Source organism: Silene latifolia, chromosome 8, assembly GCF_048544455.1.
Source record: "Silene latifolia isolate original U9 population chromosome 8, ASM4854445v1, whole genome shotgun sequence".
NCBI classification, from domain to species: Eukaryota; Viridiplantae; Streptophyta; class Magnoliopsida; order Caryophyllales; family Caryophyllaceae; genus Silene; species Silene latifolia.
Window position 1 is genome coordinate 7,325,676 of NC_133533.1, and position 24,169 is coordinate 7,349,844.

The following is a 24,169-nucleotide window of genomic DNA, read 5'->3' on the forward strand; positions in this document are numbered from 1 at the left end:
AAATTGTATCATAGCTCGACAATTTTGTTAGTAGAGCTCGATAACTTAATAAGAAAGCTCAATTAAATTGAATAAGTTGTACATAGGTTGTATAATACATAAATTGGTATAAATTTGGGTTGAATACACTAATTTCTCAATTATTTTTAATTGTGTGTTAATTAAAATGTAGAGTGAATAACTGAATACGAGTGATTATTTATACAATTTTTTAAGCACATAATGTTGTTGATTTTAGGGATTGTATTTTAAATGATTTGTTTTTACTCATCTATCCTTTTCAACGGTTTCTTTTGAAAATAACTTTTGTATAGATTACTTATAATTTAATTCGTTTTATGTAATTACTAGTATTGGTGCCCGGCTTCGCCCGAGCTACCTTTAATTACCATTAATTTCTTTTTCATTAAATAAAATTACTCAAAGTTGCATAATTTATAAATTTATCATTAATATATTTTTTTATGACATATTATAGAATTACAATGAAATAAATTTTGAGACAAATTCACTACTCCCGCTTTAAATATTTTGCTCTTATTAGTGAAACAATAGTAATAAAATTTCACTACTTGCCCATAATCATTATTACTTTTACTACTCCCGCCGTAATTATTGTTACTGTCACTACTGCCGCATTAATGTTGATAATTTCGCTTTTCCCGCCGTAATTATTGTTACTTTAACTATTACCGCATTAATATTGATTATTTCACTACTCCCGTCGTTGTTTCTACCACTTTACTAATCTCGCTAATAATATTGTTACTTTTACTATTTAAATGAGTGATTACTATCATATAACTATGTCAATGATACTACAATTATTTTCTTTACTCACGAAATACTTTTACTACTTATGCATGCAATTTTAAGAGAATTATATATTTATATAAATATATTACATATATGCATTAAATCAAATCGAAAGAATTATGCAATATTATATACTATGGAATCTAACTTGAATTATTTATAACCTACTTATATTATATTTTAGTATGTTAAATAATTAACATCTCTATACATCTAATAAACTATAAAGTTTAATAAAATTGCATAGATTTTAAATTTAATATATAATTTTATGATGATAATAACTAATACCATAAGTGTGCATGTTTATACCAATTAATTATTTTATTTGAAGGAAATTGACCATATTCTAGTCTTCTATAAATATTTAGGAAAATTACCAATCATCTTCTTTCTTTTATTCTCCTTGAAATTGACCATCTTAATTAATTATTTTATTTTAAGGAAATTGACCATCTTAATTAATTAATTAATTATTTTATTTTAAGGAAATTAACCATGTTTTAGTCTCTTACAAATATTTAGGGAAATTATCAAGCTTCTATATAATTTAATTTTAACCCAAACTATATAATATTTGCGTTGATATCCCTTAATCGGGTCCATCACACGGTGCTAGTGATTTAAAACTATATAGTATAATTAATTTGTATAACTTTCTTTAATTACATTGAAATCCTTTGGTTTCTGGAATTAATATATAGTATTGATTGATTGATATAAGGTTATGAATCATGGAATCCCAAAGGGAGTGATGGAAAAGGCCGTGACGGCTACAAAGAACTTTTTTGAATTACCCACTCATATGCTCAATTTTGGAGAGACATATTAACGTTCTACCTTCCCCCAGGAGCTGTAAATTACCTTGATGCTGCAACCACTTTCAAGTAAGTTTTGTTTATAATTTACACGAGTCTTATATTAACTTATTTAAGTCGCTTTGGTCATAAAAGTATAATAATATGGATAATAAGTAGTTTTGTTTTGATTAACAACCGATTTTTTTTGTTATAACTTCCAACCTATTAGCCTGCGGTAAGTCCGCCTATTTTGATGAGCGGGTATGAAGTATGAACTATGAAACATCAACCTAGGCCCACTATAATGAACACGGGTAATAAATTTAGGCCCGTCAAACAATTTATTTCAAATGTAGGTCTATCCTTGTTCGGCCCAGGAAAAAAAACTATTGTCGGCACGGCACAGAGTTTTAATTTGTCCTAGCTTTAATGATGGTTTCACCAAATGATGGTTTAATCTGTTGTGATAGGTATGAAAAGGAAGCCATGTTTTATTAATTTATTTTGACGTAAATAAGTTATCTTGTTTTGATTTTTTTCTCACTTTTTTAATCTTATAAACGAAGCCATACACTAATTGTTTCCATATGTAGCCCCTAGGTTGGGTACTTTGCTTCAAGAGTCAAAGATGTTGCGGAAAAATTGGTAAGTTTCATTAATGAAGGTCTTCAGCTTGGCAGAACGTATTCTGATGATCAAGGACTAACTAGAGTGAAGAGGCTCAATCTGAACTCATATCCGCGTTGTCCCTATCCGACATTAACATGCGGAATGACGAAGCATTATGATCCCGACCTGCTAACAATCGCGTTTGAAGGGGTGCTCACGGATTACAAATTTTAAATGAAAACAACCAATGGCAGACCGTAAAGGCTCAACAAAATATATTCTACAGTGTCAAATGAATAAAAGGAATATATTCTTGTGAAAGTGTCAAATGACGGATTTTTAGTCCTTGTAAAAGTATCATTTTATCAACATTAGATGCTGATGAAAAAGAAGAAGAATATATTCCTTCGTACTGTCTGTCTTTTATTCATTTAACTCTCCTCCACTCATATCCTCCTTTTATTCATTTGACACTGCCACAAGAATGTATTCATCTTCGCCACTGATTTTTATTCATTTGACACTGCCACAAGAATATATTCCTTTTATTCATTTGACACTATAGAATAAATTTTGTTCAGCATTTACGGTCTGCCATTGAAAGTATTATTTGACACTCCACATATTTTCATAAAGATGAGTCAAAATAAATTATGTGGAGGATGGTATGCTCTCTAAGAAATGGTGTCACTTACTCACTCACTAGTCACTACCAATGACTACATTTCGCAAATGAGAAAAACTAAAGAAAAAGATACAAACCACATGATGCAAGTTATGTCCTTGGATACAAATTACCTGATATTTGTGTGATTAGATAAGATATTACTCATATTTTCTGAAAATATTTTGTCATGATTATATATTTGTATCACACATAAAAAAAATGTCATTGATTTTTCAATATTTGTATATAAAGCTTTCGAGCCTTGTTATTGAAAATATCGAGAAAGAAAAAACGAAAATTCATCAATTATATATAGGTTCGAGTTGAGCTCGAGCTCGCGTTAAAGCTCGCAAGCTTGATAACGAGCACAGTTTGTTCAAGCTCGGGTAGGCTCGAGATCAGCTCAAGCCCGAGTTTTACTTTATGAGCACAAGCGGAGCAAGGCCAGGCTCGAGCTCGGCTCGTTAACACCCCTCGTACGCCCACGAGTTATGCTATATATCACAAATTCATACTTTCCTAACATAAATAAAAAAGGTATTGCTCTTTCACATACGACTTTTACTCTTTTGCATACATTTTTTCATAAGTTTTCCACACACTGCCCTTTCCCTTTCCCTCAACCAAATAACTATAATTTTCTCAATTCTCTTTCTCCTAGAACCTAATCAAATTATTTAATTATGGATTTTAATTCTCATGTACTTTGTTTTATAATCAAACTGCAGTAATTTTTGGTGAATTAAGTTAATATAATCAAATTTCTCTTTAGTTAGGGTTTAAAATTTTCAATTAAAGTAAAACTAAAAGTTGCAAGTGAAATTGGGGAAGTGGAAAAAAATTGCCTACAACACCAGCTACACTACAAGTTGACTTAAATTGGATTTGTAGGTAATTTGACAACCAAACAATCAAACTGCAGTAATTCATAGACTTCTTCACTACATTTAGTCAAGAAAATGGAGATCTAATAATGAATTAACTTAAATACTTACTCTCAACAAGTTGTCTTTTTAACTCGTAAACATTACTCCATAACTTTCATGAAGCAAATCGGACACTAATTAAAAGTGCATAAATCTTTCAATTACTGTCTTACGACATATAGTTTTTTGCATCCGCAAAATTTTCTCATGAATGATCAGTAATGCATTTAATTGCCTTGCCCTCTTCATTTGTGAAATTCCCGATTGTTGGTGGAATATGGGCCGTCGTGGCCTGCGGGTGGGTTTGTGGAGGGAGGTATGGTGGAATGAGTGGTGGTAGATTTTTTATTGTCAAAGAATTAGGGGACGAAACAAAGAGAGGGAGAAATGATTGTAAAAATGAGAGAGGTAAAATTGAAAAATGCGTATGTGAAAGAGTAAAATGCGTATGTGAAAAAGCAACACCCAATAAAAAAAGGCTAATTTATGGCCTGAATGATCCGGCCCAAACCTATTTCCGACATGAAAATTACATCCCCAAATTGACTTGAACGCCAACCGAAAACATCTGATGTAAGATTACGTAATTTGATCTGTTATGACAACATTACCAAGTTATCCTTATACGCAAATGAAGTTTTTCAACTAAAACTTTTTGTTTCTAAACATTATTATACCCTTTCTATATGTATTAAATGATCATCGTCGATGATATTGGTCATTCATATCTTCGAATCATGGCGAGAAACATTATAACCAATTCCATTTACTTATTAAGAAACAAATAAATACACAATTATGATGTGAAATTGGATGATGGTGTTCATTAATCAAACATGTTTTTCATGCTCAGATAATGGATGAGGTCGATGCAGGAGGTAGATTAACATCAATTAACGTGTAAGTGTGTGTGAGGTAAGGAATCGGATGCTCACACCTTTCCCTTGTGTTAACCGCACAAATAACGGTCTCTTAATAAAAACATAATAAAAATTGAATCGAGAATTGCATTGAATAATTGATGTCTCACATTGAAATTCTATAACATGTTACTCTATGCCGAAATTCTATAACATGTTACTCTATGGCGAAATTCGCAAGATCATACCATGAATACCAAGACCACTCGGAACTAATCGACGATCCCCAAGATTATAGCAGGGTGCTACCACCTGCAACAGTTACCCCACGAAAGCTGTAAGGTACCATTATTGGAAAATTATGATGATTAGCCAAATTCCTCTTGCTCCAAGCTGCATTCGGATTTTTATTGTTAAACAATGTCCACTGTTCTACCTCATCAATGTTATCCTTTTTCATCTTCCAAATGAACAAAGTATTAACCATATTCCTACAATAATATCAAATAAAGAAGATATCACACAATCATCTACTCAATCAATTACACCCTATAATCAAGCAATCAAATAAATCTTTCATATTGTAAATATAGAAAAGATAATTGTATAGGCTCCCTTTATTTACCATATTTAATCATGTACTCCACTATATAATGTAAAGCTCTCATACTGTACAATTTATTCAATACCAATACATTCATTCTACTATTCTTATATGGTATCACGACGCCACAAGAGATCCGCAATTAACCTGCTTTCACCACGCAACACCACAACCTTCAAACACACCCTGCCTCAACCCTTTTCTGCCGCCATCACAACACCCACCACCTCAATGCCACCAACGAAAACACCATCCCAAACCCACACGACAACACCACTCCACTGATTTCACTCAATCTCAACCACTGCGTAAAACTCACTTCGCTAAATTACGTATCTTGGCGATTTCAACTGATGAACATATTGTTCGGGTATAGCCTTCTTGGCTTTCTCGACGGTACAAACCCAGCACCATCACCCACTGTTTCCGGTGATGACAAACAAGATAAACCCAATCCCGCTTACCTCTCGTGGCTCAAGCAAGATGGCTTGATCCTTGGTGCCCTAATGGGTACCCTAAGTGCCACGGTTCAAGCACTCATAGTCCGAGCCACCACTTCCAAACAAGCATGGGACATCTTGGCTAGCACATACGCAAACCCATCTCGCGCTCATGTGCTACAACTCAAAGATCGTCTCGACTCCATTGTTAAAACAACCGATCAGTCCATAACTGATTATATGAATACCTTTAAACTTTGCATCGACCAACTTGCCTTGCTTGGCAAAACCATTGACCCCGATGACCTCGTGTCGAAAGTCCTAAGAGGCCTCGACTACAACCTTTACAAACCAGTAATGGACTCGGTCCGTGCACGTGATAATCCGATTTCATTTGAACTGCTACATGAAAAATTGCTCCAACATGAGCTTCTTCTAAAACAACAACCATCACCCGATCTTTTTCAACCTACTGCCAACCTATCCTACCGCCAAAACCATGCTTCTCGCGGCAATAATCGACCCAACTACACCAATCAAACCCAATCCTATAATCACCAGTCCAACTCGTCTTCATCAAACACCAACCCAAACCCTCGCCCCTTTAGAGGGCGCTGCCAATGGTGTCGACAGGTTGGACATGTTATCGCTAACTGCCCTTTCTTTCGCAAACTGTTTCCCAACATTACCTTTTCGGCACCACCAACCCGCCACCCTCAAAACCCACCACAAGCACACACGGCTACCACTGGCAACCCGAACCCCAACACCAACTACTTGCTAGACAGTGGAGCGTCTCACCATGTGACCCACGACCTTGACACCCTTGCCCTTCACTCGCCTTATTTTGGTCCTGACGATCTCACTATTGGCGATGGCTCCACTCTCGAGATTGCTAATATAGGTTCATTCCAATTCTCTAATCTTAAGTTTAATAATGTTTTACATGTACCGAAAATATCTCGCAATTTATTGTCTATTTCGAAACTCTGCCATGATAACAATGCATATGTTCTTTTCTCATCTTCTGCTTTTACTGTAAAGGAAATCTCGACGGGTGCGACGCTACTCCAGGGCAAGGCTAAAGACGGAATTTACGAGTTGAGCAAGAACCAGCCGACTGCCTATCTCACCAAGAAAAGCTCAACTCATCTCTCATGGCATCATAGACTAGGGCATCCTACCTTTGATGTAATGAAAACCATTAATAAAATTGCTTCCTTTCCAATTACTGCTTTTGATTATTGTGAATCGTGCAATCTCAGCAAGAGCAAGAAACTGCCCTTTGCAACGTCAACCTTTAAAACCAACGAACCCCTTGAATTAATCTATTCTGACCTATGGACAAGCCCAATACTATCCCGGGAAAATTACAAATATTACGTCGTTTTTGTCGACCATTTTAGCAAATATACGTGGCTATTTCCGTTAAAACAAAAGTCCGAAACCACACAAGTCTTTTTACGTTTTAAAACCCTCGTAGAAAAGTTTTTTAATAAACCAATTAGACAGTTTTTTTCAGATAATGGTGGGGAATTTCAAAAATTAAATCCCGCACTACTTGATCACGGCATCAGTCACTTTACTTCTCCATCACACACCCCGGAACATAATGGGTATGCCGAAAGACGTCACCGTCACATTGTTGAAACGGGCCTAGCCCTTTTGTCTCATGTCGGCCTACCTACAAAACTATGGCCCTTTGCATTTAGTACGGCCACGTACCTTATAAATCGCATGCCGACTAAAACTCTCAATGGCCATACACCTTTCTTTAAATTACACAATAATCATCCCGACTATACCAAATTACACAATTTTGGTTGCCTTTGTTACCCATGGCTAAGACCGTATACCAAACATAAACTTGACTATCGCTCCGTACCTTGCATCTTTGTTGGGTACTCATCAACCCAAAGTGCTTTTCATTGTCTTGACCCCAAGACGAATCGCATTTACACCTCGAGACATGTCAAATTCATCGAAGATGAATTTGCCTACTCTCGTCTCCTTCAAACCTCGCCACCTCCGTCCAGACACTCTAACCCAGACGATTGGTTTCATCTCATCATTACCAACCCTCTTGACACACCCACCCCGTCACCTACCCATATAGCTAGACAATCCCGCCACCCCATCATCAACACCTATACTAGACGATCACCCACCTCCAATCCCGTGGCCACTACTCCTACCATTACCACGACCCAACCTCCATCCACCCAACCCCCTCCTACTAATGACCCTAACCCCACGACAACCCATACCACGTCCCAGACCGAACCCAACAGTCGCATCACCACTAGACTTGCTAATAACATAAGAAAACCCAATCCTAAATATGCTAATCTAGCTCACACAACCAACATCAATACTTCGCTTCCCAAAACCGTCAAACAAGCGCTTATTCTACCTCAATGGCGTCAAGCCATGGAGGTCGAATTTCAAGCCCTTACCCATAATAAAACATGGACATTAGTCCCTCGACAACCATCTCAAAATATCATTGGATGTAAATGGGTCTATCGAATCAAATACAACCCCGATGGATCCTTAAAACAATACAAAGCACGACTAGTCGCAAAAGGTTTTCATCAACGACCCGAGATTGACTACAATGAAACATTTAGTCCCGTCATATAACCAACGACAGTTCGTCTAATTCTCTCACTCGCTGTCACCCATAACTGGCCATTACGACAACTTGATATCAACAATGCCTTCCTACAAGGCACGTTGACTGACGATGTCTATATGACCCAACCACAAGGCTTTGTTGATACATCTCACCCCGAGTTTGTATGCAAATTGAACAAAGCAATTTATGGCTTAAAACAAGCTCCTCGAGCTTGGTACACCGAGCTAAAATCATATCTTATCACTTATGGGTTCAAGCAATCCATCTCCGATTCATCACTTTTTATGCTCAAAACCGAAAATACATGCATTTACATGCTAGTCTATGTTGATGATATCATCATTACTGGCCTACATTACACCAAATTACAACAATTCATCACGACCCTAGCTACACGATTCTCACTGAAAGACCTCGGACCGCTCTCATACTTTCTTGGAATTGAAGTAACACCAAATACTCTAGGATTACATCTCAACCAATCAAAATACATACATGACTTATTAACCAAATACAAAATGTCGGAAGCAAAACCAAACACTACACCCATCGCTACTGATGACACTCACCTTGTTCGAGAAGACCACAAACCCGTTCACGATCAAGCTAACTATCGTGCAATAGTAGGAAGCTTACAATATCTCTCTCTTACTCGTCCTGACATTGCATTTACAGTCAACCGTCTAGCACAATTTCTACACCATCCTACTCTAACTCATTGGACAGCCTTGAAACGACTTCTCCGGTACCTTCAAGGAACTCCGACCCACGGTATTCAACTTCATCGAAACTCACCTCTCTGCCTCCATGCCTTCTGTGATGCAGATTTTGCAGGCGACAAAGACACATACATCTCCACCACTGGCTACCTCATTTACCTCGGTCGCAATCCAATCGCTTGGTCCTCCAAAAAGCAACGTGGTCTGGCACTCTCTACAACCGAAGCTGAATATCGAGCACTAGCCGCTGTTACCACCGAGACACTATGGCTCCGTAACTTGATCACTGAACTAGGTATTACCATCACCAAACCGCCTGCCTTGTACTGTGACAATATGTCCGCTACCCTTTATGCTCGCAATCCAGTATTCCACTCAAGAATGAAACACATGGCTCTATCATTTCACTTTGTTCGTGAACAACTACATCTTGGCCACATTCGTATACAACACATAGCAGGCAAGGATCAACTCGCAGATGCTCTTACCAAACCTCTTCACAAACTTCGATTCCATGAACTACGAGACAAGATTGGCCTTCTTCCACCACAGTCCATCTTGAGGGGGCGTATTAACCATATTCCTACAATAATATCAAATAAAGAAGATATCACACAATCATCTACTCAATCAATTACACCCTATAATCAAGCAATCAAATAAATCTTTCATATTGTAAATATAGAAAAGATAATTGTATAGGCTCCCTTTATTTACCATATTTAATCATGTACTCCACTATATAATGTAAAGCTCTCATACTGTACAATTTATTCAATACCAATACATTCATTCTACTATTCTTATACAAAGTTGGGCACTCTTTCAAACATGTCAAATAGTATCTAAATGTCATATCTCTCATGGGTGTCGTGACAAGCTCGTAATCTCTGAACACCTCGCGATTTAAATCAAAAGCAACAACGGTTAGCACAATAACATTATCAATTGCATTTTTAGGGACCCAATATATCACTCCATCAAGACAAAGGCTATCGTTGGTAGTCCACCACGACGGCAGCTTCTTGACCGCTGGACTCGGTAAATTTTCATTGTCTATCAGGTTCCAATATTTCGATTGACCAACAGTCAATATCGCGGCCTTGCTAGTAGTACATTCTTTGCCTTGGCTTCCGTAACTGATACTCACAACGTTGAATACCTTATGTACAGGATCAAACCCTAATGCATACCAGAAACAATCCACAGACATGATAGTTATTGCAGGAAGACTGATAAAATCACGGGTTCTTAGGTTTAAAAGACCGACACACTTTGTAGATGGATTAACGACACAAACGTGGTCATTGCATATATTGGACGTGTAAGAATAATTAGTCATAGGAAAATCAGTGAAATATATGTCGTGCCCTCGGGTCACAGAGGCAGTAGTAGCAGTGTATGAATTACTTACAGTTAAAGTCGTCGTTTTGGGGGTGTTGTCATCATTGAGCTCAAATGAGATAAACGAGTATTTTCCGCAAATATTCGAGCGTACAACAAACTGAACTTCTGGACATTTATCGTATAAGCGAGAGTGGTTAAGCAAGAATGCTTGTATGGTTAATGTATCATTCCAATGTTTCGAAACACACTTGAATTTTGACAACAACTTGGGTGGCAGCCATGACAAGATTTCAACCTGAATTTCTTCAGGAATGTCTGAATTTGATGCATTGCTCATATTGCACTTCCTTCTTTCGGAAGATTGAAGCCTGCAAATCACGATCACGAAACAATATTCAACCTGGCAAGGCTAATCGATTGACAGAACTCCGAATTTTTGTTAACCCTCAAAGCAATTGTGTGTATATGAATGCATTAAAAGGAAGCCACAAAGGGAAACCGCACAAGTAGGTTTAAGCAATTGTGTATACTAGTATTGGTGCCCGGCTTCGCCCAGGCTACCTCTACTTACCATTAATTTTTTTTTTTCATTAAATAAAATTACTTAAAAGTTGCATAACTCATAAATTTATCATTAATATATTTTTCTATGACATATCCTAAACTTACGATGAAATAAATTTTGAGACAAATTTACTACTCCTGCTATTAATATTTTACTCTTATTGATGAAACAATAGTAATAACATTTCACTACTTGCCCGTAATCATTGTTATTTTCACTACTTCCGCCGTAATTATTGTTACTGTCACTACTGCCGTATTAATATTGATAATTTCACTACTCACGCCGTAATTATTGTTACTTTCACTATTGCCGCATTAATATTGATAATTTCACTACTCCCTCCCGTAATTGTTTCTACCACTTTCACTAATCTCGTTGATAATATTGTTACTTTTACTATTCAAATGAGTGATTACAATCATATAACTATATCCAATGTTACTACAATTCTTTTTTTTACTGACGAAATTACTTTTACTACTTAGGCATGCAATTTTAAGAGGATTATATATTTATATAAATATATTACATATATGCATTAAATCAAATCGAAAGAATTATGCAATATTATATATTATGGAATAATCTAACTTGAATTATTTATAACCTACTTATATTATATTTTTGTATGTTAAATAATTAACATCTCTATACACCTAATAAACTATAAATAAAGTTTAATAAAATTGCATATATTTTAAATTTAATAGATAATTTTATGATGATAATAATTAATATCATAAGTGTGCATGTTTATACTAATTAATTATTTTATTTTAAGGAAATTGACCATCTTCTAGTCTTTTATAAATATTTAGGAAAATTACCAAACATCTTCTTTCTTTTAGTCTCCTTGAAATTGACCATCTTAATTAATTAATTTATTTTAAGGAAATTGACCATCTTAATTAATTATTTTATTTTAAGGAAATTGACCATCTTTTAGTCACTTACAAATGTTTAGGAAAATTACCAAGCTTCTATATAATTTAATTTAAACCCAAACTATATAATATTTGCATTGAGATCCCTTAATCGGGTCCATCACACGGTGCTAGTGATTTAAAACTATATAGTATAATTAATTTGTATAACTTTCTTTAATTACATGAAAGTCCCTTGGTTTTTGGATTTAATATATAGTATTGATATATATCCAACCGACCCAGCAAACGGGCCAATTAGGTCGGGTTAATTCGGGTTCATGTTTACAAGAATTCAAGTTGGGTCGGGTCACTTTGGGTTCGGGTCATTTTTGGGTGGATTGTTTTCAAATTTTTAAGTTATTCGGGATAACGGTCAGTTTACGATAATAAAAATTCAGGCCAATACAATTTCCTTTCGGAAACCAATTAGTCCATGTTATCCTCGGTTTTTCTAAGGTATGCCCACGAGTTTCTGGGAAAATCGTGTCCCGTAAAACTTCTTCTATTCCAAGCTACCTTTGGATTTTTATGGTTAAACAGTGTCAACTGCTGTATCTCATCACTATATATCTGCCAAATGAACAGAGTCGGGTTGCCTTTCCACCAAATATACTCAGAACCTTGTATACCTTATTTACAGGATCAAAACCTAATGCATACCAAAATCTGATACGAACCAATCCCTGTGTAGTTACTGCAGGAAGATGGATAAAATCCCGAGTCTTTATGTTTAAAAGACCGACACTCGTTGAAAAATGATTAAAAAGACAAATGGGGCCATTGCATATATATATATATATATATATTGGACATGTGGTGTGCCTGCGCAAGAGAGCATCAGCGAAACGTTCATGATGCCCTTCTATTACACTCAATATCGTAACAATGTTTATACAATAAATTCGTCGAAGTTTTCAACAATCAGCACTCCTAATAATTCAAGTATCTCATCTAAGGAGTAAGTGCTATTACATTAACAAATTAACTTGACACTTAATGATCTAATTTCTCTAAAAGACCTTGAATCCAATTTGAAAACAGAGAAACAAATTATTAAAGTTGTACCGACCATCAAAGTCAAATCGAGTATATGTTACTCTTTCGCCAAATTCTCAAGATCATACCATTTACACAAGTCCAAATACACCCGTAAGAGAAACTTTTGGAAAAATCGTGTGCAATAAAACTCCTTCTATTCCAATAAGCCACTTTCGAATTTTTATGGTTAAACAATGTAAACTGTTGTATTTCATCGCTTTCAATCTGCCAAATGAACAGAGTTGGGCACCCTTTCAACGATGTCAAATAGTATTTGATTGGCTCCTGGTTTTTCATGGGTGTCGTAACAAGCTTGTAATCTCTGAACAGCTCATCATTCAGTTCAAAAGCAACACCATGCATTTCATCCTCATTAACCCAATAAATTACTCCTGGTCACAGCGTTAGGTAGACATTCATATTCAATTGTGTTCCAGTGTTCCGATCCACCAGTCAATATCGCGGCCTTGGTACGACACACTTTGCTTCCACCAATACTCAGAACCTTGAATACCTTATTTACAGGATCAAAAGCTAATGCGTACCAAAATAAGCAAACATCCACCGACTTTGTAGTTGCTGCAGGAAGACGGATAAAATCGTTGATTTTTATGTTTAAAAGACCGACACTATTCTTCGTGACGATAAATAATATCTGTAATGGATGCATTATTCCTCATATTGAACGTCAAAACTCGCAAGATATTAAGATTACTGTTATCTCGATCAAGACCACCAAATAAAAAAGAAAAAATAATAAACAATATTCAACCTCGCAAGAAAGAAGAATGACGAAAACCCAAATTTTTGCTCATAATGATCCATTTTTCTCCATTGTATAACCGTATTTCAGTCTAAGAAGACAAATCAATATCGTAACAACGTTTATAAACTAAAATTATCGAAGTAATCAGCAACTACTAATACCTCAAGTATCAATTTCAGATTGTTATTTTCCCAAAATTAAGATGATTAAAGTCAAATAATCAGAAATAAATGATTAAAGTCAAATGAAGTAACGTTACACTATCGCGAAATTCTCAAGATCATACCATATCAAGCATGTATCAATTTCGGATTGTTATTCACCACGCGAGCACCATGAATTTCATTGTCATTAACCCAATAAATGACTCCATCGAGACAAAAGCTATCGTTGCTACTCCAATAATGACGCCTCTTTATGGTCACTGCAAAACGTAGAAATTTATGCTCAATTGGTTTCCAATGGTTCGATCCAAGAGTGAATATCCCGGCCTTGGTACGACACACTTTGCTTCCACCATAGATACTCAGAACCTTCTATACCTTATTTACAGGATCAAAACCTAATGCATACCAAAATCTGATACGACTCAATATTAATGAATAAATGTTTTGATCTTGAATGATATGCTTTTGCCAAATTTAAAACTATATTTAGCATCCTACGATCCGATTCTACCAATCCGATTCTACGCACCGTACTCCATCGATCCAAAGTAGAATTTCCATCCTAACAACATTTTGAACGCCTGTTTGGTTAAAGTAGTATTCCAGTGTTTCGAAACACACTTGAATCTGAACAGTTGTCCCGGTGGCAGCCGTGACAAGATATTAATCTGAAGTTCTTCAGGAATGTCTGCAAATTTCTTCATATTCGAAGGTTTAAACTCGCAAGATCAATCGACTAAGACGGTTGTTATTTCGATCAAGACCTGAAAGCACAGAAAAGAAACAATACTCAATCTCTGCCTTTGAAGACAAACATAAAGGACTTATACAGTTATACGGACTAATTCTTTTGTTTAGCTCTATTTGTTAGTATAATATATTCTGCGTTTGTATTACAACGATTCAATAACATGGTTTCCGATAGCAATTCAGTTGTATTTTAGATATATGTTAATTGCTTCTAAGTATCAACAGCAACGAAACCCGTTTATTAATCCCTAATTGTTACTAATATAGAATTAATCAATTAATCAATAAATTATATTCAATTAACCCTAATAACAATAGAACGGTGAATTAGACAATAAATCATATTCAATTAACCCTAATAACAATAGAGCGATGAATTAGACAACTAGTTGCGCATCTAACGATTATAAAACAATATTCATATGATAAAGAAAAAAGCAAATCATGATAGTTAAGAATAAAGATTAGAACTTTGAAACTCACAATTGAATATCAAGAGCTTCAAAGGCTAGAACCGCTAGGAAAGGAGGAATTTGTTCCGATCTAGAATAATTAGGTTTTTCTCCAAATTGTATAAGTTTCTTCTAAAAACTAAAAACAAAGCTTTAAAAAATCAAAGCTTATATACTCGGTAGTAATTAGGTAGAAATGTAGAATAACTAGATTCGGAAAGAAAAATAATATAAGTCGGAGCAGAACAAGCCGTAATATGACGAGTCATACATGGGTCGAATAATACTTATTCAGGTCACGAGTAGCTCGAATATAAGTCGAATGCTGAAGATTACTCAAGTCATCAGTGACACGCGAGTCGCGTATTGGTTGAATGTTGGTCGAACTATCCGACTCACAAACTATCGCTTTTTACATCATAATATCAACCAAAACCGCTTTATCAAATAGGGAAAAGCGTATGCCTTTGTAGTTTGTACTCGGAGGACGGACTAAGATCATGCCACTCTCGACATATTTTTTACTATTGACCATTTTGTGCAACTCTCGACACAATTTTCATGGTTCTTTCGAAATAGTCTCATAGTGTTTATAGCACGTGGGTAAGGTTGCGTGCATTTAACCCCATTAACTCGTCTTATAGTGGAAAGTGGAAATCGACAAAACTTATCGTTTCTAGTCTCTGCTATAAATTGTGCAGTCTTAGTAAGTAGATATGATTATCAGGGTCGAGGCAATCCATGACGACTGACATGTTAATGTAGCGAGTACAGACCGCGATGTACTACTGAAAATTAACATATATCGAAAGCCTGATACAAAATTTAAGCATTCCATCCTCTCTTATTACTCGATTTTTTTGCATTGTATAACCATATTTCAATCTAAGAAAATAAATCACTTTCGTAACAATGTTTATAAACTAAAATCTTCGAAGCAATCACCTTCAATCCAATTTGAAAACAGATAAATAAATTATTTAAGTTGTACCAATCGTATCTTCGAAGCAATCACCTTCAAATGGAGTACATATATGTTAGTCTATCGCCAATTTCTCGAGATCATACCATATATACCACGACAACAATGCATCATTATCCTGCTCTTCGGGTTTGACAGAACTTTTTATCGGCTTCACAGAACGCAGCAGGATGCTACCTCCTGCAACACAATTCCACCAACAACCGTATGAGAATTTTTTAGGAAAATCGAGTACAATAGAACTCCGTCTATTCCAAACCACCTTCGGATTTTCATGGTTAAACAATGTCAACTGTTGTATCTCGTCACTTTCCTTCCTCCAAATAAACAGGGTTGGACGCCCTTTCAAGGATGTCAAATAGTATCTTATTTTCTCAACGTCTTTGATAGGTATCGTATCAAGCTTGTAATCTGTGAACACCTCGCGATTCAGATCAAAAGCAACCACGGTTAGCACGCTAGTATCATCAATTTCATTGTCATTAACCCAATAAATCACTCCATCGAGACAAAACCTATTCTGGCTTTTCCAATAACGCGAGTTCATGGTTACTGCACAACGTAAAGATTTATACTCAACCACCGGTTTCCAATGTTTCGATCCAATTGTGAAAATCGCGGCCTTGGTACAACACTCTTCGCTTCCACCATAAATACTTAAAACCTTATATACGTTACTTACTGGATCAAAACCTAATGCATACCAAAGCGTGATACGACCTGCACACTCTGGCGGTACTGGAGGAAGAGCGATAAATTCCTGGGTCCTTAAGCTTAAAAGACCGACACGCTTTGGAAAACGATTAAAGAGACAGATAAGGTCGTTGCAGATATTGGACATGACATTACAATTGTGGTCGCGCCAGAGACCATCAGAGAAATATTCATGATGCCCTTTTATTACCTCGGTTATCATCTTATTCGTCCTTACACGTATTTTTGTTGTCTTTGGTACAGTCGTAATCGTTGTGTTGGGGTTCTTGTTATCAGAGAGCTCGAATGAGAGAACCGTGTCAGATCCCCTAATCGGTTTGTGTAACACAAAAGCAAGTTTTGAATGTTTATCATATGAAAGAGCGTGTCTAAACATGAAAGTCTGTATGGTTAAAATAGCATTCCAGTGTTTCGAAACAAACTTACATCTTGAAAATATTTCCGGTGGCAGCCGTGACAAAATATTAATCTGAATATCTTCAGGAAAGTCCGCAAATGATACAGCACTCGTATTGCAGTTCCGTCTTTTGAATCCGCCGCCTTCAATCGTTTGCTTTACATTCGACTCCATGGAATTGAACATTAAAACTCGTAAGCTCACTCGCAAATTTGGAACGAAAGGTTAAATTCCTAAGAATCGAAGGAGTATGTATAATTAAAGGTGCCCACAAAGGGTAATCGTCATAGGTATATAAACGCAACACAGCTACGGTTTAGGAAAAAGTCCCACTAGTTAAACCTAAAACTAATCCGATCCGTATTTCCAAAACCATATCCAAAGCACGCGGATCTGAAAAATAGTAAAGCATTACCTAAAAATTATACTCCCTCTGTCCCTTTCAATTGTTGTCCTTTCGTTTTGGCACAAAGACCAAGGAATTAGAAAAAGGCCAATGACTAAAGGACATGCGGAACAAATTGAATGAGAATGATCAAATTACTCATCAAGTTCATTCTTAAAATAAAAGGGACAATAAATGACTGAGACACCCAAAAATGGAAAAGGACAGCAAATGACGGAGAGAGGGAGTAATTGAGCTTTCTTTATATCATATCTGTAATTAGGACTTTATTATATCACATCTACAACTGGATTATACTGAACTTCCCATTTTCCACCGATTAATGCAAAACATTGATAATAATAAATTTTACAATTAAATTTAAATTTGAGTTAAATATGTTGTATAATTGTTATTTTTTTTTAACATTTCTATCTAAAAACCGCGCATTTACGCGAGATCTATACTAGTTACTGAACTAATCCTTATCCCAAACGACCGACTAAAACCAATTGAAAATTATTCGACCGGAATTAACCTTACCCAAAACCGACTCAAATGACTTGTTTACTCGACTTTACAACATATATACCTAAACTAATCCGGCCACTTCCAACCCGAGGTTAATAAAAGTACTAGAATATAATATGACCCGAAATAACTCAACTTGAAACCAACTCGAGTAACATGTTTACCCGAAGTCTAAAGCACACCTAAATGGCTAAACTAATCCATGGCCCAAACGACCTAATAAAAACACTAACAAAACAATCCAACCTGAAATAACCCGACGTGAAACTGACTTGATTGATTTGTTTTCTTCATTTCATATTTGGGATTGTTTTTCTCTTGATTTGTTTATCGGTCCATGTCATAAATTTCGAGTCATTTCAGCAACTAGTTGTCAGAATTAAATTAATCCCTCCGTCCCAATTATTTGTGTAGGTTTAATTAAAATACTTCTCGCAAAGAATAAAAGAAAGTACATCACTACACCTTTTACTGAATCTTATGACCGCCAATATAGCGAGATCAGGCAATGCACTACTGAAAATTGACATAGGCATGACACATAAGGCCTTCAAAATCGGGGTTTCTTGTTTTGTCATCGGAAGTAATACACACATTAAGGCCCTGTCGACCTGCGTTTGATCTCCTCTACTCATGAGAAGTGGTCCTTATCGAGTTAGACAACCATGTTGGTAGGAAAAGAAACCCATTGCACAATACTTGCATAAATATTTGTTGTGAACATAGAAATAAATGATTAAAACTTAAATGGAGTATATGCTATTCTACTGCGAAATTCTCAATGTCTTTAGTTTAACAGCACAAGTTAACCTGAGACTTAAGTTTAAAACAGAGAAATAAATGATCAAAGTTTTACGGACAATCAAAGTCAAATGGAGAATATGTTACTCTACCGCGAACTTCTCAAGATCATACCATAAATAGCAAGATAACCGTGACTTATCCTGCTCTTGGGGTTCCACCAAGCTTTCAATCGGCTGCACAGAATCTAACAGAATGCTACCTCCTGCAACACAAGTCCAAAGAGAGCCGTAATCAAAGTCTTTGGGAAAATCACGCGCAATAAAACTCCTTCTATTCCAAGCCGCCTTTGGATTTTCATGGTTCAACAATGTCAACTGTAGTATCACATCACTTCTCGTCTTCCAAATGAACAAGGTTGGATACCCTTTCAAGGATGTCAAATAGTATCTGATTTTATTAACGTCTTCGATGGGTATCGTATCAACCATGTAATATGTGAACACCTCGAGATTCAGATCAAAAGAAACCACGGTTAGTACGCTAGTACCATCAATTTCATTGTTTTCATTAACCCAATAAATCACTCCATCGAGATAAAACCTATTATTAGTGTTTCTCTTTTTAGTCGAGGTCGCTGCATAGCCTGGAAGTTTATACTCAACTGGTTTCCAATGTTTCGATCCAAGAGTCAATATCGCGGCCTTACACTCTTTGCTTCCATCGTAAATACTCAAAACCTTGAATACCTTATTTACCAGATCAAAACCTAATGCATGCCAAGAAGTGATACGACCCACATTCTTAGAAGTTAGTGCAGGGAGATGGATAAAATCCTTTGTCTTTAAGTTTAAAAGACCGACATGCGTTGAATGATAATCAAAGAGACAAACGAGGTCATTGCATATATTGGACATGTTGCGCTTGCGCACGAGATCATTAGTGAAACACTCATGTTTCCCTATGATTACCTCCTCTGTACTTATATTCAGCATCCAGTTATTCCTTATATCTAATTTTGTTGTCTTTGGTACAGTCACAGACTTTGTGTTGGGGCTGTTGTTATCGGAGAGCTCGAATGAGAAAACCGAGTTATATGCCAAAATCGTCGAGTATACCATAAAAGCAAATTTTGAATATTTATCGTATGAACGAGAGTGTTTAAGGAAGAATGCTTGTATGGTTAATGTATCATTCCAGTGTTTCGATACACACTCGCATCTTGACAATGGTTTCGGTGGCAGCCTTGACAGGATTTCAATCTGAAGTTCTGATGGAATGTCTTCAAATGATGCATCACTCATATTGAACGTTAAAAATCGCAAGATCGCTCAACTAAGACCACAAAAGAACAGGAAGTCCGAATTTTGATTGATGGGCAATTGGGCAAAGTAATTTGGCGATCAACCTTGCAAGGTAGAAAAACGTTATAATTAAGGGTATATATAGGTAAAGACAGCAGGTCAGCACACAAGTAGGTTTAATGAATTTTGCGATACTAGATTTAAACCTCAACCACTTTTCTACAAGACCGTCTTATAACATAGGTCACAATAGAGGTGGACAACATGGCGGGCCAGCCCAGCCCAGCCCGGTCTCATGGGCCAGAATTCAGTAGCCCGGTTAGCACATGGCCCAACCCGGTCAGCACTACGGGTCGTGCTAGTGTTGGGTTTTTTCAGCCCAGCCCGGTTTCCAGCCCGTTTATTTTTTTAAAAAAAAAGTAACCAGCCCGGCCCATATAGTGTCGCGCCCGGGCCTGACCAAAACCAGCCCAGTCAGGTCCTGTGTTAGTGTCGTGCCAGTGCTGCTCTACCCCAGCCCAGCCCGGCCCAGCCCAATGAACACCTCTAGGTCACAATAAAACTACTCTAATGATACTTGTATGTCATAGCCATCCGACCCTACAGGATCTGCTATGATTAGACCTGTCAAACGGGTCAGGTGGGTCGTGTTAAAATATGGGTCGGGTCGAATATAGGTCGGGTCAAATACGGATCGAGTCATATGGGTCACGGATCAGGTTAAGGGCAGAATACGGGTGAAGAAGAAATTTATAACGCCTCTTTTTAACGATTTTTTTGATCAAATAAAATATTTTTTAGAAAATTGTAAAACATATTTAAAATCAATATTTAATCATATTTAATGTTTACATTAATTATATTTAGTTATTGAAATAATTATTAAAATAATTTTTTTCAATAATTATTTTATTATTAAATATTATAAAAGTTATATAAATTAACTTTCTAATTATGTTTGTATTTTTAAATAAAAATAATAATTTATATATTATATTTTTCAAATATAATATATAAATATTAATAGTTGAATAAAATTCTTGATTTACCTTTGAACCAACGAGGCAACGAGTTGACCCGTTCAGGTCGGGTCTCGACCCTAAAATAACGGTCATTTCAGGTTCGGGTCAACCGGCTGCCGGGTCGAACTTTTCGAGCCGTGACCCTGAAAACGGGCCGGGTTTACGGGTTGGGCCAGACTCTAGATATGATATATAATTGATGTACACCAACTGTTCGATATAATGCCTGAGTCAAGCTCATGTTTACAACTAGTGAAGAAGATGGAAATAAATCATGATCATACCCACCATCATTTAGTAGCTGTAAACTTAGCTCACAGAAGTTCTGAAATTGAGATACAGTTAGAATGACATTATGTACTCTAATTGGAGTGGATTCCGATGAGGCGGTCGACATGTTTGAGCAACACCAAAGTGGTAACACACACTAGTGTTCTCCTTATAGTGCAATGCTATAAATGCTATAAATTTTGTATAATCAACAGTTTTATTTAATTTCCCTGCAGTCTTAGTAAGTAGATATGATTATCACCGTCGAGGCGATCCATGAATCCTTAGATAGTTACATGCTAATATACCGTAACAAGTTAACTTGACAGTTAATAATCTAATTTCTCTAAATGACCTTGAATCCAATTTGAAAATTGAAAACAGAAAAATAGAGTATACGTTTACTCTATCGCCAAATTCTCAAGATCATACCATATATACCAAGATATTAATGGATTATCCTGCTCTTCGGGATTGACGTAACTTTTCATCGGCTTCACAGAATCTAGCAGGATGCTACCTCCTGCAACACAAGTCCGACGACAGCCGTATGGGAATTTTTTGGGAAAATCATGTGCAATAATACTCTTTTTATTCCAAGCAACAGTCGGGTTTTTATGGTTAAACAATGTCAACTGTTGTATCTCATCACTTTCCTTCCGCCAAATGAACAAAGTTGGGTACCCTTTCAAGGATGTCAAATAGTATTTGATTGTCTCAACGTCTTTGATGGATATCGTATCAAGCTTGTAATCTCTGAAAACCTCGTGATACAAATCAAAGCCAACCACGGTTAGGTTGCCATTAATTTCATTATCATCGACCCAATAAATGACTCCATCGAGACAAAAGCTATCGTTACTTCTCCAATAACGCCAGTTCACGGTCACTGCAGAACATAGAAACTTATACTCAATCGGTTTCCAATGGTTCGATCCAAGAGTGAATATCCCGGCCTTGGTACGACACACTTTGCTTCCACCATAGATACTCAGAACCTTGTATACCTTACTTACTGGATCAAAACCTAATGCATACCAAAATCTATTATTACCCGCACTCTCTGTACATACTGCAGGAAGGTGGATAAAATCCTGAGTCTTTAAGTTTAAAAGACCGACATGCATTGAAAATTGATCAAAGCGACAAATGAGGTCATTGCATATATTGGATACGCTGTGCCTACGGAAGAGAGCCTCAGTGAAACGTTCATGATGCCCTATTATTACCTCCGCTAATCGTATCTCCATTGTCCTGCTATTCCTTACAGTCATTTTTGTTGTCTTTGGTACAGTCATAGTCTTTCTGTTGGGGGTGGTGTTATCAGAGAGCTCGAATGAGAGAACCGTGTCATATCCCTTTGTCGTCGAGTATACCATACAAGCAAGTTTTGAATGTTTATCGTATGAACGAGAGTGTCTAAGCATGAAAGCCTGAATGGTTAAAGTAGTATTCCAGTGTTTGCAAACATACTGGCATCTTGACAGTACTTTCGGTGGCAGACGCGACAAAATAACAATCTGAAGTTCTTCCGGAATATTTGTAATTGATGCATTGCTCGTATGGCTCTTCCGCCTTTTAACTCCGCCTTTAACCGTTTTCTCGACATTCATCGTCGATCTCCGCCGAATTATCAACTATGCCAGACTGCCAGTAGTCTCTCGACCAAAGACGGTTGTAATTTCGAAATCAACACTTTGGAAGAACAGAAAAGAAACAGCCTCGCGAGGTTAGAAGAATAAACCTCACAAGTTTTGAACAAATTGGGCAATTTTTAAGAATCAAGAGAGTAGTATAATTAAAGGCTATAGACTGTTCTTAGTTGCTAAATTTATAATGGCGACTGAGAACAGTCGCCTTCCTTAGTCGCCCTTCTCGTGATTTCTTGTAGTGTAGGGTTTAGGAAACAATTCATACTCTAATTGTTTCCTAATTCAATTCTGAAAAGGTCACAATAAAACCTAATCAATCTGATCCAACCCGTATTTCCGAACCCATATCCAAAGCGGGCCTGAAAAATAGTAAAGTACTCCCTCCGTCCCGGTCAATTACTGTCCATGAGCTTTGGTACAAAGACCAAAAAAAGAAGAGGTGGTCAATTATTAAATGAAAAGTTGACCAAATTGTTTGCAAATGATGCACCCACCATTCATATTGACCATTAAAACTCGCAAGATCACTCGACTAAGACGGTTATTGATATTTCGAGCAAGACTTTGAAAGAACAGACAAGAAACAATACTCAATCTCTGGCTTCGAAGACAATCTCATAAAGGGTATGTCATCACTATAACAGTATAACAGGATGCTACACCCTGCAACATACAGCCGTAAAGGAAGTTTTTGCGAAAATCAGTCGCAAACAGCCAAACATATATGAAAAATTCACAATATACCAAGATAACTGTGAATTACTACTGTAATACAGAAATAATGATCAAAGTTTAACCGATCAAAGTCAAATGGAATACTCCGTATATGTTAGTTAGTCTATCGCAAAATTCTCAAGATCATACCAAATATACCAAGATAACTGTGAATTATTATCCTGCTCTTGGGGATCTACGAGATTCTTAATCGGTGTGACATGTTGTAGCAGGATGCTGCCACCTGCAACACAAGTCGTAGGAGTGCCGTATGGGAATTTTTTAGGAAAATAACTTGAAGTAAAACTCTTTCGATTCAAAACAACATTCGGATTGTTATGGTTAAACAATGTCAACTGTTGTA

The 24,169-nt window shown here is 36.4% G+C and overlaps 3 protein-coding genes and 1 long non-coding RNA gene across 4 annotated transcripts; all 4 read right to left on the bottom strand.

Annotated features, from left to right (window-relative positions):
- Positions 1-13,762: 13,762 nt before the first annotated feature.
- LOC141594054 (uncharacterized) lies at positions 13,763-15,234 on the bottom strand. Its single transcript, XR_012521989.1, has 2 exons — positions 15,125-15,234; positions 13,763-14,655 (listed from the first exon to the last, which is right to left on the bottom strand). It is a non-coding gene; the product is annotated as an uncharacterized LOC141594054 (long non-coding RNA).
- Positions 15,235-16,130: 896 nt separating this feature from the next.
- Positions 16,131-17,360, bottom strand: LOC141594570 (putative F-box protein At1g53550). Its single transcript, XM_074414580.1, has one exon. The coding sequence runs from the start codon at positions 17,358-17,360 to the stop codon at positions 16,131-16,133; it is 1,230 nt and encodes a 409-aa protein (XP_074270681.1).
- Positions 17,361-18,986: 1,626 nt separating this feature from the next.
- LOC141594573 (F-box protein DOR-like) lies at positions 18,987-20,147 on the bottom strand. The gene has a single exon (XM_074414581.1). The coding sequence runs from the start codon at positions 20,145-20,147 to the stop codon at positions 18,987-18,989; it is 1,161 nt and encodes a 386-aa protein (XP_074270682.1).
- Positions 20,148-21,840: 1,693 nt separating this feature from the next.
- On the bottom strand, positions 21,841-23,052 carry LOC141594574 (putative F-box protein At1g32420). Its single transcript, XM_074414582.1, has one exon. The coding sequence runs from the start codon at positions 23,050-23,052 to the stop codon at positions 21,841-21,843; it is 1,212 nt and encodes a 403-aa protein (XP_074270683.1).
- Positions 23,053-24,169: the final 1,117 nt, after the last annotated feature.

What these genes read in the sequence shown, in the direction of transcription:
- LOC141594570 (XM_074414580.1), bottom strand. Translation starts at nt 17,360, where the DNA reads ATGGAGTCGAATGTAAAGCAAACGATTGAAGGCGGCGGATTCAAAAGA.
- LOC141594573 (XM_074414581.1), bottom strand. Translation starts at nt 20,147, where the DNA reads ATGAGTGATGCATCATTTGAAGACATTCCATCAGAACTTCAGATTGAA.
- LOC141594574 (XM_074414582.1), bottom strand. Translation starts at nt 23,052, where the DNA reads ATGAATGTCGAGAAAACGGTTAAAGGCGGAGTTAAAAGGCGGAAGAGC.